At 57.7% G+C, this 15907-nt stretch overlaps 2 protein-coding genes across 3 annotated transcripts; one reads left to right on the top strand and one right to left on the bottom strand.

Annotated features, from left to right (window-relative positions):
* Positions 1-1811: 1811 nt before the first annotated feature.
* On the top strand, positions 1812-2823 carry GPHA2 (glycoprotein hormone subunit alpha 2). The gene is made up of 4 exons (XM_037053229.1): positions 1812-1836; positions 1973-2083; positions 2249-2433; positions 2547-2823. The coding sequence occupies exons 1-4, from the start codon at positions 1812-1814 to the stop codon at positions 2646-2648; spliced, it is 423 nt and encodes a 140-aa protein (XP_036909124.1). The 3' UTR covers positions 2649-2823.
* Positions 2824-2887: 64 nt separating this feature from the next.
* Positions 2888-11027, bottom strand: PPP2R5B (protein phosphatase 2 regulatory subunit B'beta). 2 transcript variants are annotated; one of them, XM_037053143.1, is made up of 15 exons: positions 10916-11017; positions 10692-10824; positions 9758-10213; positions 8834-9030; positions 8106-8207; positions 7884-7976; positions 7627-7757; positions 6502-6561; positions 6289-6397; positions 5727-5780; positions 5603-5653; positions 5364-5483; positions 4377-4504; positions 4050-4151; positions 2888-3657 (listed from the first exon to the last, which is right to left on the bottom strand). In XM_037053143.1, exons 3-15 carry the CDS (start codon positions 9954-9956, stop codon positions 3510-3512), a joined length of 1494 nt encoding a protein of 497 aa, XP_036909038.1. In that variant the 5' UTR covers positions 9957-10213; positions 10692-10824; positions 10916-11017; the 3' UTR covers positions 2888-3509. The 2 variants fall into 2 exon arrangements, with proteins under 2 accessions (XP_036909038.1, XP_036909037.1); XM_037053142.1 differs by having other exon boundaries at positions 10692-11027.
* Between the last annotated feature and the right edge of the window lie 4880 nt (positions 11028-15907).

Below are 15907 nucleotides of genomic sequence, written 5' to 3'. Positions count from 1 at the left end.
CGCTTCCTCTCTGGTTCTTATTTTCACATTTGGAAAACGAAGGAGCAGGATTTGTTGTGCTCTCCGGTGGCTTCCAGCTCTGGCAGCCTGTGCGCTGGCTCTGCCCTTCTGAGCAGCTGGCTGAGGCCGTGGCCCTGAGTGTGGGGGCCAGATCGCCACACGCTCCCTTCTGGTTTCCACCCCCACCTCAGCCCTGCCCCTGCCGTTAACCAGGTCTTGTCCCAGGTCTCATTTAGCACCACGCACGGCCAGCAGGGGAATTGGGTTCCCACCTGGCCCTGACGTGAACTGGCTGGGTCACCTTTAGTAACGTTCCTGCTCTGAGCCTCAGCTGCCTTCCTGTGACTGGAGCAGAGCTGGACTCAACTGTGGGATCTGCGGGATCAACAGCTTCAGGCTCTTNGTTTTGCTGCCTTTGCCTTGGGGCAGAGAGAAGAGGCAGCCGCTGTGAGAGGGCCTGGGCCCTGGGGAGAGGAGGGCTGAAGCGGGAGCCGCCGTCTCTCAGGACTGAAGGACTAGGGACACGTCGCATTTACAGCCTTTGTCCCAAGCATGACCTGCTTCATGAAGTGCCGAAGGCACAACTCCAGTCTGGAGGCCGGAGCGCATTCCAGCTCTCCCTGGCTTACAGTGAGGCTGGGTTAAGTCGCTTTCTCTCTGGTTCTTATTTTCACATTTGGAAAACGAAGGAGCAGGATTTGTTGGGCTCTCCGGTGGCTTCCAGCTCTGGCAGCCTGTGCGCTGGCTCTGCCCTTCTGAGCAGCTGGCTGAGGCCGTGGCCCTGAGTGTGGGGGCCAGATCGCCACAAGCTCCCTTCTGGTTTCCACCCCCACCTCAGCCCTGCCCCTGCCGTTAACCAGGTCTTGTCCCAGGTCTCATTTAGCACCACGCACGGCCAGCAGGGCAATTGGGTTCCCACCTGGCCCTGACGTGAACTGGCTGGGTCACCTTTAGTAACGTTCCTGCTCTGAGCCTCAGCTGCCTTCCTGTGACTGGAGCGGAGCTGGACTCAACCGTGGGATCTGCGGGATCAACAGCTTCAGGCTCTTCCGGGAGTCAGGTCCCTGTTGTTCCAGGGACTGCGGTGGGGGTAGGGGGTGCCCACTTTGTAGCTGACCCCCAAATGAGAAGCCTTCCATTGGACAGTGCAAGTGAAGCTCTGACATGGACTTAGAAGCCCCTTCTCCCTCCAGCTCTGCCACCAGGCACATCTCAGGAGACGGCTTCTGGTGTCGTCCCCTTGTGTGTAAGAACCTCCCCCCACACCCTCTCTGCTGTGGGGTAAGGAGGCAGGCAGGGCTGACTTTAGTAGTTTTAAGGTCGGGGGGGCGAGGCTCCCAATATGACACTGCCCTGCCCAAGGCCACACAGCAAAGAGAACCCCGGTGGCCACAACTCAGCCCCGTCTAGGGCCCTCTTCCTCCACCTGCATACAAACTGCCCCCCCACCAGCTCCTAGGCTTTTCTCCACACCTCACTTCCCCAGCCCTGGACCTCAGGTAGCTTTTGGACAGAGGGGAAGCAGAAAGCAGCAGAAGCCACCCTCCCAGGACCACCCCTCAGCCAAGGGCAGGGTCTCCCAGGTGAGATTGCTTGGAGGCCTCTGGCCAGACGACAGCCTGAAAGCCGATCTCCAAGAGGGTGTGGCTTCCAAATTCGGGCAAATAAAAAATCTGGAGAACCAGCACCGGCCAGAGACTAGCAGCAGGCACAGGAGCTACTGGGCAAGCTGTTCAATTCCCGGGCCTTGGAAGTGGTAAGCCCCTGGGGCAGAAGGAGAGGTGAGAAGGCCTGGGGTCCTGCAGGCCAAGATGGGGCAGATGGAGGGAGGCAGATGTCTGTGTCCCATGTGGTGGCAGAAATGCAAGGGGAAATCATCACAGGGGACTGACACACAAGTCACATCCAGAGGCAGTGGCTCACACTGACACCACCTAGAGAGACATAGGCAGACACATCCGTCTGCTCACAGTGTTTCAGGTGCCCATGGCGTCCGCCCAAACTCTGCTCTCCTGCCTCCTGCTCCTGGTGATCACTGAAGGCTGGGGTCAGCAGGCAGCCATCCCAGGCTGCCACTTGCACCGTGAGTAACCCTGGGTGCAGAGCGCTGGGTGGGAGCAAAGAGCTGATGGACGGGGTAGAGGGGCAGACAGCCCCCCCGACGGCCCCGCACTGAGGGTGCAGGCCACGGGCTAGGCAAGTCTTCACAGAGGCGCTGTCTACCACTCACTCGCCTGTGTCCTTCTAGCCTTCAATGTGACAGTGCGAAGTGACCGCCAAGGCACCTGCCAGGGCTCCCATGTGGCACAGGCTTGTGTGGGCCACTGTGAGTCCAGTGCCTTCCCTTCCCGGTACTCTGTGCTGGTGGCCAGTGGCTATCGACACAATGTCACCTCTGTCTCTCGATGCTGCACCATCAGTGGCCTGAGGAAGGTGAGGGTGCCCAGCCCCAGGGTGGCTCATTGTGGGCTGGGGGCGATGGAGGGGACGGGGGTCTGAAGTGGCCTGAGGAAGGGGACTGGAACCCAGACCCCTCTCACCCACAGGTGAAGGTGCAGCTGCAGTGTGGGGGGGGCCGGAAGGAGGAGCTAGAGATCTTCACGGCCAGGGTCTGCCAGTGTGACATGTGTCGCCTTTCACGCTTCTAGCCTGCCCTTGCCCCACCTCCCTCCGCTTGGTCAGAGGGACCGAGTTGGAGGACTTTGCATCCATCCTCAGCCTCATTGAGGATCGAGGCTTCTACCCTCTTTAAGATTCGGTGACTGTCGCCTCTTGAAGAGAGGGGTGCGTCTGCCTCTTCCCTGCCTCTACCTGGCCTCCTAAGCAGCCTTTGAGCATTTCACTTTCCTCCTGGTCCCCACCCCTTTAAATAAACACGCAGTCCTCAAGTTTCTGTCTTTATTAAGTCTACCCCCAGCCAGGGGGAGGGGACAGACCACGGTAACAGTGACCCCACCTTGCCTCAGGACATGGGGAATCTCTTCTGCCTGTGCCCTCACCCCTCCCCCTGCCCAATAAATAAAAAGGGGACAAGAAAATACAGGGGGAGGGAAGGAGGGTGCCCCAGGCCCAGGACAGCGTCGGTGTTGGGGGTGAGCAGGGGAGAATAAATAGACCATGGAGCCCATGGTGGGGTGAGGAAGGACCTCGCGCTGGCACGAGGTGTGGGGTATGAGGAGCTGAGTCCCACTGCCCTTGGCCGGGAGCATGGGCTGGGGACCTGCCTGCAGTCTAGGGCCCAGCTTCTAGGGGCAGGGAGATCCCTGATGGCAGCTTCCGGTCAAGCTTGCCCTGGTCAAGTCCTGCCACAAGGGCCTGAGAGTTCTGTTGCCAGGACCACCAGCTCCTCTCCCCCACAGTGAAAGCTGCCCATGCTGGGCCAGGCAGGGAGCCCTCCAAGCCCACTCTGGTGAGGCCAGGGGTAGGTGTGTGTGTCTCTGGGCCCCTGGGCAGGAGAGGGGTGGAGGGACTGATAGCTCTGGGTTGAGTGCTTCCCCTTCCACCGATCTCTAGCTCTGACTCCCACTGGCAGCCACCTGGGGTGTAAGGCGCTGGAGGGGGGCCTCTTTGGCCCCCTGGGTCCCCTGTAACCGGCGTAGCCGGAGCTCCTCCAGGCCTTGCCACAGCTCCTGACGCTCCCGGGCCTTCTGCTGCTCCCTGGGGAAAGAGGGTGAGGCAGCTCCCTTACCTGTGGCCCTGACTTTGGTCCAGCCTCCCTCACCACCGCCTCATCTGCAAAGGGACTCTACTGGAACCTTCCCCTCCTGGAAGGTCACTGGGGACAGGCTGGTCCTGGAGCAGCTAGGTTAGCCTGGCCCTGAGCAGCAGGAGACTCTGTACCTAGAAGGGGCACCTGGGAGGGTGACGGGACAATGCAGTGGGGAGGCGGGCAGGAGTGGGCCACACTTGCCAGGGACATAAGGAGGCACTTTTTAAGTATCTGATCAGATCAGATTCGGGGTCATCCTCCTGGGCTCCCTCCAACCGGGAGAAAGCAGTTCCTTTCTCCTTGTCTCCCCTCCCTCCACGGCCAGGCCCCCAGCACTCACTGCTGTTTTTCCAGCTTGTAGGAGGCCGTGAGCTCATCAAACAGCTTCCCATTCATCTCCATGAAGGTCTTGAGCACATTGTAGATCAGAGATACGATGGTTCTTGGCAGTCAAGGAAGAGGAGTGAGGTGGTGATGCTGACTTCAGTCTGGCACCAGCTCCCTCTCCAGGGCTCTGCCCATCCCGGTGTCCCAAGTGCAGCAGCTGCACACCCTCTGCCTGCCCCTCCCACTGCCCCTCAGCTCTCCTCCCAAGAGTAACCCCAGGTCTGGACTGGTGGGCCCTGGACCCAGCTTCTGTGGGTTAGATCAAGGCCTGGGCACTCACTGATTCCAGTGCTCCTTGGAGACTTGGTAGAGTGTCCCAAACACAGCAGGCAGCACAGTGTGGCAGTTGTCCTCAATGAGGCTCAGGATATACTCGTTGTTCCAGAAGTACAGAGCCCGCTCTGCAACCTGGGACAGTGAGATGGCAGAGTGAGCGCCCGGCAGGGGCTTCCCTGCATGTGCAAGGGCTGGTACCCACCCCCACCCCAAGCCCAGGGCGCCCTGCCCTCCACACACCCCCTCCTCGGGCTCATCTGTCCCACTGGAGGAAGCGATATGACAAGGAATCAGGAGCACCAGATTTAGTGTCCCATGCTCAGGGTTGAATCCCAGCTCCACTACACACTGGTCACATGACCTTGGGCAAAGCGTTCAACCTCTCGGCCTCAGTTTTCTCATCTGTAAAATGGGGCTAATAATATCTACACCCCGCCCTCCAGGGCTATTGTAATAATCAAATGAGGTGTATTAAACTGAAGTACCAGAGTCACTGTGAAGGAGAACTGACTTCCATCAGGGCACAGCTCGTGAGAATGGGAGAGAGTCTGCACACGCATGTGGAAGAACACTAGTTACAGCCAGCCTTGTGACATGGGAACCTGGCTGGGCCCTGAACTGGGACCAATGAAACGGAAGGCCACCAACAAGAGGAGGGAAGCAGGGACAGCCCATGTGGAGCACATTATTACACTGTAGTTTGCCACATACATGTACACTACGCTCTCTGAAGCCTCATCACCACCCTCCGGAGGGATCACTGCTGGCTCATGTTACAGACGAGGAGGCATAATCACACCCAGAGAAGCACAGTGCGCTGCCCAAGGCCCCTCGGCCAGTGGGAAGTTTGACCCAGGGCCTCCTCACTCAAAGTCCAATGTCTCCCCATTTCCAGACCCAAAGAGGGTCCAGAGGGCGGAGCGAGCTGTGTGAGGTCAACTGGCCAACCTTCCTAGTCCATTCCCTGGCTCCCACCCTCCCCACCCCATACCTGGAAATGGGGGCTGGACACACATCGAGCCACCTGCTTGAAGAGGGGCTCCTGGATCTTCACAAACTGGGAGGGCTCGATGACGTCCAGAATCTCTTCCATCTCCCCCAGGAACATCACCTGCAGAGGTGGGGAGGACACGGGTCAGCAGCTCCATCTCCCTGCCACACGCCCGACCGCCCTCCGGAAGCTCAGCTCGCCCAGCCTTCCCCTGGCGCTGGGCCAAGCCGTCTGCATACCTCCTTCTGGGTGCAGGTTTTTGGCCAGTATTTGAGCAGCCCCCGGATCACCTGTGGGGGCGGAGGCAGAAAAGGGTCAGACTTGCAGGGACAGACACTTGCCTCCTCCCCCAGAGGTACTCACATGCTCTGTCAAGGTGGCATCCTTCTCCAGGAACTGCACCACACAGTACGCCAGCTGCGGGGGCGCAGAGGGGAGAAGACGGGGGTCAAGAGAGGACAAGGACAGGGTGCCAGACACTTGCTTGCTTCCCGTGTCCACTCTCATTCACCAAGCATCTCCTGACAGCCTGGGACGCCCCAGGCATCACACTCGGTGTGTGGGGACACCGCGGTGATCCTACGGGGCTAACGTTCAGCAAACCAGTCCTTAAAGATTTTATGGAGGGTTCCACGATCGAAATCTGTATCTCAGTCTATGGGAATATAGAAGGCGGGGACTTGAATCCTGCCCAGGGCAGGGTGAGAGGGAGGGGCTGGGAAGGCTTCACAGAGCTGCTGCCTGGCAGCCTTTGAGTGACACGGCAATGCTCTAAGGTAGACGGAACACAATTAGTGAAGAACAGGTGAGAGAGGATCCCCCGGACTGGTGACGTAGTGTGGCTGAAACCAGAGTGTCAGGTTGACCCAGGTGGCTGCACCGACTCTGTCAGCTCTCTGTGGGCAGGGCCAGGCCTGGGCCTTACCTGGGCGTGAAAGACGGAGAGCGACTTGACGGAGTGCAGGGGAATCAGGACCCGGACCAGAAACTGCTTGTGCTCCGTCTTCAGGGGCAGCGCGAAGCCATTGATGATGCTGCGGGGGGCGGGCAGAAGAGAGGGGGCGGGCTCAGATGACGACCGGACCTCAGCCCCTCCGCCCAGAATACCGACGCTCCGGCTGAGGCCCGGGGGAGTCACCTTCCTAAGATCTCTAGCAGTTCAGCCACACCATTGAAGTGCTCGGATTCATAGATAAACCTGCGAGAGGAAGAGAAGGATGCAGAGGGCTCAGAGACACTGCAGCAGGCTCGGTCCCTCCCAGCCATCCTGCCTGCCCCCCAAACCCTGTCCTCGGAGCAACTCACTCCCAACCCAGAGGCCGTGCTCCCTGCCCAATACCTACACCAGGCCCCACTGAGAGCCACCCCCACCCCCGACCACCCTCTTCAGCCCAGCCATGGGGTCTGCTCTGGGCCCCAGCTCACGCCTCTCTCCGGTGAAGCCTTCCAACTCATGCCTCCCCCAGACCCTAGCCCTCTTCTGCCTGGTCCCCACCCAGTCAGCAGGCACCTGGCCGGGCTCCTTCCCTCTTCATGCCAGTCAACCAAAAGGATGGCAGACACTCAGAGCAGCTGCTCTGTGCTATGGGCTCTCTAAAGCGTCCTGCGAGGTGGGGCTTACTAGGTCCACTGTACAGAGGAAGAACTCGGGCTCAGAGGTTCAATGAAACTCGCCCCAAAGCTCATAAGCCGGGGCTCTCAGGGGCTCTGAGCTCCTGAAGGACAGGAGTCACGGCTCAGCCACTCTGCAACTAATAATGATCAGAGCGAACACGTCTGAGTCCCAGGCTTGGTCCGGGTGCCGTGCCCAGTGCTTCGGAGGCGTCGCTGCATGTCATCTTGATGAATGTCCCCAATACAGCTGTTGCTCCCAAACATTTGAGGCCCTCTCAAACACAGTCCAGAGCCAGCCCCAACTGCAAGGCCATGCCAGCACTGGCGCTCAACATGTCTGCTGAAAGGATCTTCCCATCAGTCCTGCGGCTGAGCGCAAAAGGGGCAAAAGTCGTAGGTCCTAGGCCCCCCCAGACAGACCTAGTCCCTGCAAACCTCTACTTCTCTATCCGTGAAATGGAAATAACCATCCTTTCTCTGCTGACCTCACTGGCTTTGAATAATCAATATCAAGTAATACATGGCAAGAAAGAACTCAGTAAACCAGAGTCCCACGGGGCTGCACAGCCTGGCAGCCTGTGCCCCAGTCTCCCCCACGGCTCTGCCCCTTCCTCTCCAGGCCTCGGCGTCGCAGGCGGCAGGCACCTACCGGAGGAAGATGTGACTGCACTGTTTGCGGATGTAGGCCCGGAGCCCCAGGAACTTGCCGTAGACTCGGTGCAGGATAGTCTTGAGGTACTCGCGCTCCCGGGGGTCCTCGCTGTCAAATAGCTCCAGGAGCTGTAGGACCCAGGGTCAAGGGTCAGGAGAGAGACCATGCCCAGGGTGCTTCCATCCTATCCCCAAGCCCCTCAGTGAGCCTGCCCCTGCCCCTTGGCACCACCCGGCCTGGGCTCCCCACTTCACCATCAGGACAAACTTTTGATCCACATATCTCTTGGCCACGGAAGGCTGGAAGTCTGGGCTCTCCAAGAAACGCAGGAAAAACTCATATACCAGCTGGGGGAGAGGACAGGCAAAAAGGTGAGTTCGGGAACAGATTCCCCCACTCGCCCTGCCCAATGGCCCTCATCGCCTGCCTCGGATCATTTTGGAAACTCCGATGCCTGCCTTCCCCAGTCCTCATACCTGCAGATGTGGCCACGAAGGCTCAAGGTTGGGCTCATCCTCTTCAGGGTCAAATTCAGGGTTCTCACTGGGTGGCAGAGTCCGGAAGATATTCACTGAGATCTGAGGGACAGAGGCAGGTTCTCTGAGGAAGAGCCCTCGAAGGCAGAAGCCAGGGGGTCCCTCGTCCAAAATTCTAATGGGGCTCAGCATCTGCCCCAGAGAGCAAGTCACTACTTGGCAATCACCACCTAAGGACAAAATACACGGAAGCCCTGGGCCAGGGGCTGGGGACCCAGGCATGGACAAGCCACATCCTTGCCCTCTGTCAGGTGCAGTCCAGAGGGGAAGAGGAAAGCAGTAGGTCTGCAGGCATTCTAGCCATCAAAAGGGAGGTTTCTAGCTTGGGCATTGAGCGAGGCTTCATGGAAGAAGCAGCACCTGAGCCAGACACGGCGATAAGGGAGTTGGAGCAGGGGCGCGGGGCAGAGGAGCGGGGTGCACGGGGTGCACACTGAGCCTGGGGAGAGTAGAAGCAAAAGCACAGGTGGGACAGGCCCCGGGGGCCCTGAGTGACCTATGCTGGCACTGGCCGGGCGCACTGGAGGACAGTGCGGAGGGAGGATGTGGGACTTGAGGCCAAGCAGAAGGGTATTGGGTTTATTCTCCACACAGGAGCCCACAGGCAGATGGGTCACATTCCTGTGCCACCCCCAACCCTCCCCAGAGGCTGGGTGACGGGTGCTCACCATGCGGATGATGTCTGGGTAGACAGGCTCAATGAGGACCCCCCGGGTGCTCCCCACACATTCCACCAGCTCGTTGAGCGCTGCCCGCTTCACCTCCTTCCCCTTTAGGTCGGCCACACAGTCCAGAAAGTCAAACATCACCCCGCACTGGGCCAGCTTCCGGCTCAGCAGCTCGTGCAGCTCGGAGGCTGGCACATCTGGGAAGGAGGGAGGGGCTGAGCCTGGACGAACCCCATACTTCTCAGGGCAGCCTCCCCCGACCAGACCCCATGCTCTTGTGCCATCCCATTTCCTTCAGAGAGCAGATGACCCCTTCCCACCCTCCACTCCTGGGGGGTAAAGGAGCTTCGTCTCTCCCTCCTAACTCATACTCAGAATGATGGACTGATCTGAAAGCAAGGTGACGGACCCCGAATGCCTGGGCTTTCCACAGGTGCCCCCAAACAGCGACTGCCTCCCTCTCATAGGTGGTGTGCTCTGTTCCAAGAGCCAGAAGTGGGGTGGAGGGTCAGAGCTGAGGCTCTCTAGGGTACCCCCCGCACAGCCAGTCAGGCCCTGTGTCCCAGAGGCAGGGACGCCACACGGTGACCACAGGGAGCCAGGGAAACACCTGTTCCAGGACTCTGCCAGCACCTGGGTTGCTAGTAGCCTCCTGGAACCCAGGCTGTGGGCCCCACCCCTGGCCCTGGTCTGCCCCCCAGGGTGGCACCACCTCCAGGGGCCCCACCTCCTCGAATGACAGGCCAGTCAGGCCATGCATCAGCAGAGAGGGCTGGGGGCAGGGGTCAGCTCTGTCGTTGGAGTCCCTTGCTTGGAAGGGGCTATCGAAACTCCCTCTGAGGCAGTCGCCAGCTGCTTCTCGCCCCCACCCCCACCCACCGGCAGCTTGGCTTGCAGTGCCCTGGCAGCGGCACTTGGGCTCACCTTTGAGTAGGGGCAGTGGAGTGAGCTCCTGCTGGTTGCTCTGATAGCGGAACTGAGAAGAACTATGGGAGCGACGAGGCCGAGCCCTGCGGAGGGAACGGCGGGAGAAGCCATCCACCTTGTCCGGTGGGGGCACAGGAGAGAGCCCCGGGGAGGAGGGGCTGGTAGGGGTACTTGCTGGGGGCAGCTTCGTCTCCATGACAGCCAGGCAGTGGTCAAGGCTTCAGAGACCCTGGGGTTCCCGCTCCCGATGGCCCTGGAGGATGCTGATCGAGAGTTGGCTGACTAACTTGGGGCCATGCTGGAGGGGGGGGCACAACCACAGTCCTGGCCCCCCCCAGGGCCTTCGGCAACTGCCCAGTCCTGGGGGGCAGGCAGGGTAGAGAGGAGGATGGCTCAGGCCTCAAGTCCTTTCTGGGGGTCACGACGAGTCCAGTCGCGGTTCCAACCCTGGCTCTTTGAAAGCCAAGTCAGGGCAGAGAGGTCAGAAAGGAAGAGAGAGAGAGAGAGAGAGAGAGAGCCCGTCAGTTTTTCCAGGAAAGCCAGCGTGTGGGTGAGTGCTATGCAGTGCCCAAGCCTTCTTTTCCCTCCTGCCTTGCCCAGACCCCAAAGAGAGGTGCTGCCCCTTCCGTGGGCGCCCTGTTCCTCCCTTCCCCCGGACTGAATGACCCAGCTGCAAACAACCCCTCTCAGAATAGAGTCTGTCTCCCAAGGCAGCCCCTACCAGGATTGGGAACCCCGTTCCTCATCGCTGGCCCCTAACAGAGTGGGACCGCGTTGCTGCCCCACTAATCCCGGCAACCGCAGACTCTCCCAAGAATGGGGGTCCTATCCCCATGTCATCTCCCTCCTAGGACCCAGCACCCTCCCCCACCTCAGCCTCTCCTTCCTCACCCCTCAAATCTCATCTGTCTCCCTGTGGGGGGACACTCACTTCTCAGAAGCCCAGACGTTGGGCCCCAGGCCCCAGGGGCTGCTCGTGGAGAGAGGGCGGCCGTTCAGAGCTTCTGCACAGCGGTTCCGCTCTGGGTGCTGGGCGGCGGCGCTCCTGGGTTCCCTCTCGGGCTCTGGGGGGGTCAGAGCATGCCCCCCAGCTCAGCGCCGGGTCGGGACGCGGGCGCTCGGTGGGCGGGGGGCTTGCCCGGGCAGTGCGCGGACCGCTCTGCAAGTCGCGGGACCCGACCCGGCGCAGCGCGTCGCCGCGGGAGCCCCGGTCTGTGCGCACCGGCACCCGCCGCCCAGCTGCTCAGGATGACATCAAGTCACCTCCCCCTTCCAGGCCCGCACCTCCCCGCGGGCGGGGGGCTGGGGGGTAGGGGGGGCTGCGTCAGGAAGCTTTCGGGGCCGCTGGGAGATGTAGTCTCCACACCGCTTAAAGTGGGGGGGGGGCGGGGGGAGGGGCGGGGGCGGGGCGGCGCCAGACCGAAAGGGTAGTTCTGATGAGCACCCAGGGACGAGGACGAAGCAGAGCAGGATGAGGTTCGAATGGTGCTGGGCCCCTAGGTTCTTGGAAGGGAAGCCTCATAGAGAGAGAGGAGGACTCGGGAGGTTGCACCAGGAAGCTAGGCGTGATGACAGGACAGTGACCGAGGCCCAAAACTATGCCAGGCCCCAAGATCTGGCCTGCTCCATCTGCGCTCCATCCCATGGGAACCCCACCCTCACCCCAGAACCGCCAGACACTTTACAGTCTCCTTGGAAATCGGCACTGGGTTGGTTAATAGTCTTTGGGGAGCCAGTGCCTGCTGGGAGGGGTGTGGCTCGCAGGAGGCTGCTGGGAAATGCAGTCCATCCTCAGGCCTGCAGTCCCCCTCCCATTCCTTGCTGTCTAAGGTGACATCATGGGTTGGAGTTTAAAGGGCCAGTCTTGGGTGCCAAAGCATCAGAGCTGGAAGTGCTCCCTGGCACGGCCACCACCCCCCTGCAGGCAAGCTGGACTGCCTTGGCAGACCTCCCAGCCCCTCTGGGCCCTGAGATGCGGGGTCTCTTGTTGAAAAGCCTGTGCAGAGTATCCAAGCACAGACAGCATTCCAGAAGCTGGACATTTCTGCCAGGAGCTCCCTTGGCCCCTTCTTAAGACCCTGGACCCCAATACCCTTGATACCCTCGAACTCCACGTTCCTACACTATGCTGTGAAGTCGCCACCCAGAAGTTTTGCCTGGATGAACAACTAACTAGCTGGTCTGTGTGAACAAGAGGAGTGGGCAATGAGACTAGACAATGAAGTCAAGGAGGGGGCTGGAGGCTGGGGCCCTTTTCGGGGTCCCCCCACCCTGCCCAGGGCCTCGGTGAGCACCCAGTGCACCAGTGCAACCACCAGCCATCTCCCCTGTTGTTGTGGAGCCTGGGTGCCCAAAGGTGCCCACCTGCTGGGACAACTGAACGCCCAGACCCCAGTTTAGTGAGGCTGGGATCTAGGACCATACCACTGGAGAAGTGGCCAGTGACCCCTTGCTCAGAAATCTTCACCAGGCCTGTTCATCTGGCCCTTGGCATCCTCGTCTGTCCTTGGAAATCCATAATCTCCTCCTTGCCCAACCCCTAGGCTCAGGAGGTGGAGTCTCTGCCACAGCCCTCCCCTGAAAAAACTGGGGGAGGGCAAGCTACCTTGGAGCCTTCTACAGCCAGGTAAGAATCCCAGGTGCCAGAGAGGAGAAGGCTTTGCCCAAGGTCACACAGCTATTATCAAAAGCTTGAACCAGTGGCCGGGCCCCCATCTCCAAGCCTAAGTCAGGAGGGCACCAGCTCCAAGTCCCCTGGGTGTAGTGTCCTGGACTCAAGGTCAAGCTGACAGTGGAGGACTGACAGGTGCTTTGTAGAATGGGGGGCAGTCAGTCTGAGGACTGGGGAACTGAAGGGCAGAGGGCAGACTAAGACTTCCTGCGAGGAGCCCTGGCTGGTGTAGCTCAGTGGACTGAGCACGGGCCTGTGAACCAAACAACTGCAGTTCAATTCCTAGGCAGGGCACATGCCTGGGTTGCAGGCCAGCTCCCAGCAGGGGACACATGAGAGGCAACCATACATTGATATTTCTCTCCCTCTCTCCTTCCCTTCTCCTCTAAAGATAAATAAATAAAACCTTAAAAAAAAAGACTTTCTGCAAGAAGTGGTATTTGAACTGGGTCTCAAAATAGATATTGTGTCACCTGGAGGCACAGATGAACATTCTTTTTTATCACCTTTATTGAGATAGCATACACATTCCAAAAAAAACACCCATTTTGTTGTTTAATGGGTATAGAGCTGCTGGTTTGCAAGACTGATTGCACAACAGTGTGAATGTATTTAACACTACTGAATTACACACTTCGGGTTAAGATGGTAAAATTTATGTTATGTGTATTTTACCATACTTTAAACAAGATGCAAAATCCAGCCCTGGCTGGTGTGATTCAGTGGATTGAGTGCCACCGGCCTGGGAACAAAGGGGCCGCAGGTTCGACTCCTAGTCAGGGCACGTGTTGTGGGTCATGTCCCCGGTGGGGCGCGCACCACACATTGATGTTTCTCTCCCTCTTTCTCTCTCCTCTCCCCTCTGTCTAAAAATAAGTAAATAAAATATATTTTTTAAAAAGACGCAAAATCCAGGCCCTCTACTACCATGGACCAAGTCAGAAGTCACACTCCCTTCCTATCTCTTACGATCCTGTCCACACCCACCCTGACCCCACTGAGAAAAGCCCCAGAGGGGCTTCTTCTAGGTATGCCATACCTGGGGAAGGGGGAGCCTCCCCCCAGAGTCCCTGAGGCCTAGAACTCAGGTTCTGCCTGATGAGTCCCCATCTAACCTAATTCGGGGAGGTCTCCAAGGAACCCCACAAAGCCTGGCCCTTCTCCCCTTTTCTTTCTGTGGGGAGGAACCACAGCCCCATCGTTTCCCAGACCCCTTGAGCTCCCTGGAATCCAGTTGTCCTGTGAAAGCTCCGTAAATTCAGTGCGCAGAGCCAATGTGTTCGTTGGGGATGCTGAACTTAAAGCAGGGCCTGGGAGGGGCTTCCTCCCAGAAACACCGCCTTCCCTCCTAAGGGAATTTCATACTGTTTACCTCGAGAGGATTTTTTATTCTCTCCTTCGGTTCCTGCTCCAGGCCTGGGCCAGGCTCTGAGATCATTGGGTCTTGGAGCGGATCTCTGTGCAGCTCAAAGAGCTTTGTCTAGGGGAGGCGGCAGAAAGGACCTTTGCGCCCCTCTGCGTCCTGTCTACTCCTCTGCTGTAACGCAGACACTGCATTCCATCCTGGCCACAGAGAGGGTCAGAGGAGGAGTGGACTCATAGGCACCCACTCCCGAGAGACAGATGTGGCTCCCAGTCAAGTTACGATGAGAGCCAGACATGGGTGCGGCTTCACGAAAGAGAAGTCGACCTGGGGAGCTGCCAGCCCAGATTGGGGGCATGAATATTGGAAAGGGTCCTGTGTCCTCCTCCTTTGCACATGGTGCACCCTATTCCCTCTGCAGGGGAAAGGTCGCCCCTCCTAGACTGGACACAGGGACATTTCCTACTCTCCAGAATATGCCCTTCTGTTCCATTGCCTTTGGGAGGAGAAATGATGCTTTTTCATTCACTCACTCCACAGGCACTTCGGCAGACAGCCTGCTTACCTCTCCTGCAAAATGGGAATATAAGGATATTGATAGTGTCTCCTCGCTCTGGGCAGTGGTGAAGAGCAGATGAGGTCATTCAAGTAAAGTGACAAGCTCAGGACATCACACCGGCTCAATTCCTAATGTCTAGTATTTTTTTTAGTCATTATTAATTTAATCAACATTCGACGAACGCAACAGTGCCCCTGGTCTGTCATGGGGGACAGGCAGAGCTTGTGAATCATTCCTTAATAAGCATTTTCTCATGTCATCCTATTAGCCTGCCTCCTTGAATGGGGCGTTCCCAGTGTCTTCCAAAATCCTCCTGGAGGCTGTTCCTCAATCCCTTCTAAGAATCCTCCCGCCTGCTACACCCTGCCTGAGGTTACAGGAGATGAAACTGCTCCAGGCTTCACTGAGGAAGCTGACTTGCCTGAGGCCACACAGAGCTGGGACTGGCATCCAGGCCCTGCCCCGAGGCCAGGACGAATGTCCATGTTTTAAGCCAACTTTTGCCTTTAGATGGCAGTTGAGTCCCCTTGCTCTAGCAAGGCTAAAACAAGGCTAAAATAGAATCACGATTACCTCTGGCTATCTCTCAAACCACCCTTCTTGTAGTGGGGCTTGCCTGACCAACTCAGTAGAGCAGGAGTCTGCAAACTTGTAAAAGGCCAGAAAATAAATATTTTAGGCTTTGCAGGTCTCTGCTGTAGCAAGAAAGCAGTCCTAGACAGTACTTGACTAAATGAACTTGGCTGTTCCACGAAAACTTTACTAATGGACACTGGCATGTGAATTTCATATGATCTTCACACGTCATGAAATCTCATTCTTTCTTTGATTTTTTTTGCAACTATTTAAAAATGTGAAAACCATTCTTAGCTCACTGGCTGTACAAAAAATAATAGATCTCTACTCATGGGATTTAGAACCCATTCTTCATTAATTTTAGCATTAGAGAAATGAAAAGCTATTATTCCAAATGGGGTGAAGTTCTGACCAACTGCAGAAAGAAGGGAGGGTCAGTAAATCTCCTGCCAAGCTTTGCAGGAGAGGAGTGGAAAAGGACCTTGGTAAGGCATTCACAGCAACCTTTACAAAGCTCTTTTCTTATTTGTAAAATGGTGACTATAACCTCTACTTTACATGGTTGTTATTAGAGTTGAAACAGCTAAAGGATGATAAAGCACTTTGGAAGCTGCAAATGTTTATTTACTTGTGTCTGCAGATGCTTGCAAGGGCTCCCCTACCTACTTTTTTAATCTCTCTGGGAAGCCTTCTACGAAGTTTTATGAGACACTGTCCCTTTAAATCGTCCCCAACTACTTAAAGTAATTGGACGAGTCTGCACATGCGCACTCCTCTGCGGGGACTGGCACCTCAAGCAACAGCCTTCCCAGAGCTTGTAGAAGGTTAAAGGTCCTCCCACAAAGAATTTACACGCAAGCGTAAATCAAGATTGGGAGCACTATATCACGCAGAGAGCCCAGTCTCTTTTTGGCGCCTGAAGGCTCCACCCCCCTAGGCCAATCAGTAGGCCTCGCCCTTTGCAATGGCCAATGGCAG

This window comes from Sturnira hondurensis, unplaced genomic scaffold (genome assembly GCF_014824575.4).
Source record: "Sturnira hondurensis isolate 20B ecotype Veracruz unplaced genomic scaffold, ASM1482457v3 Scaffold0007797, whole genome shotgun sequence".
In the NCBI taxonomy this organism is placed as follows: domain Eukaryota; kingdom Metazoa; phylum Chordata; class Mammalia; order Chiroptera; family Phyllostomidae; genus Sturnira; species Sturnira hondurensis.
Note: the sequence above shows the minus strand (reverse complement) of the source record. Positions and strands in the feature narration are given on the sequence as shown.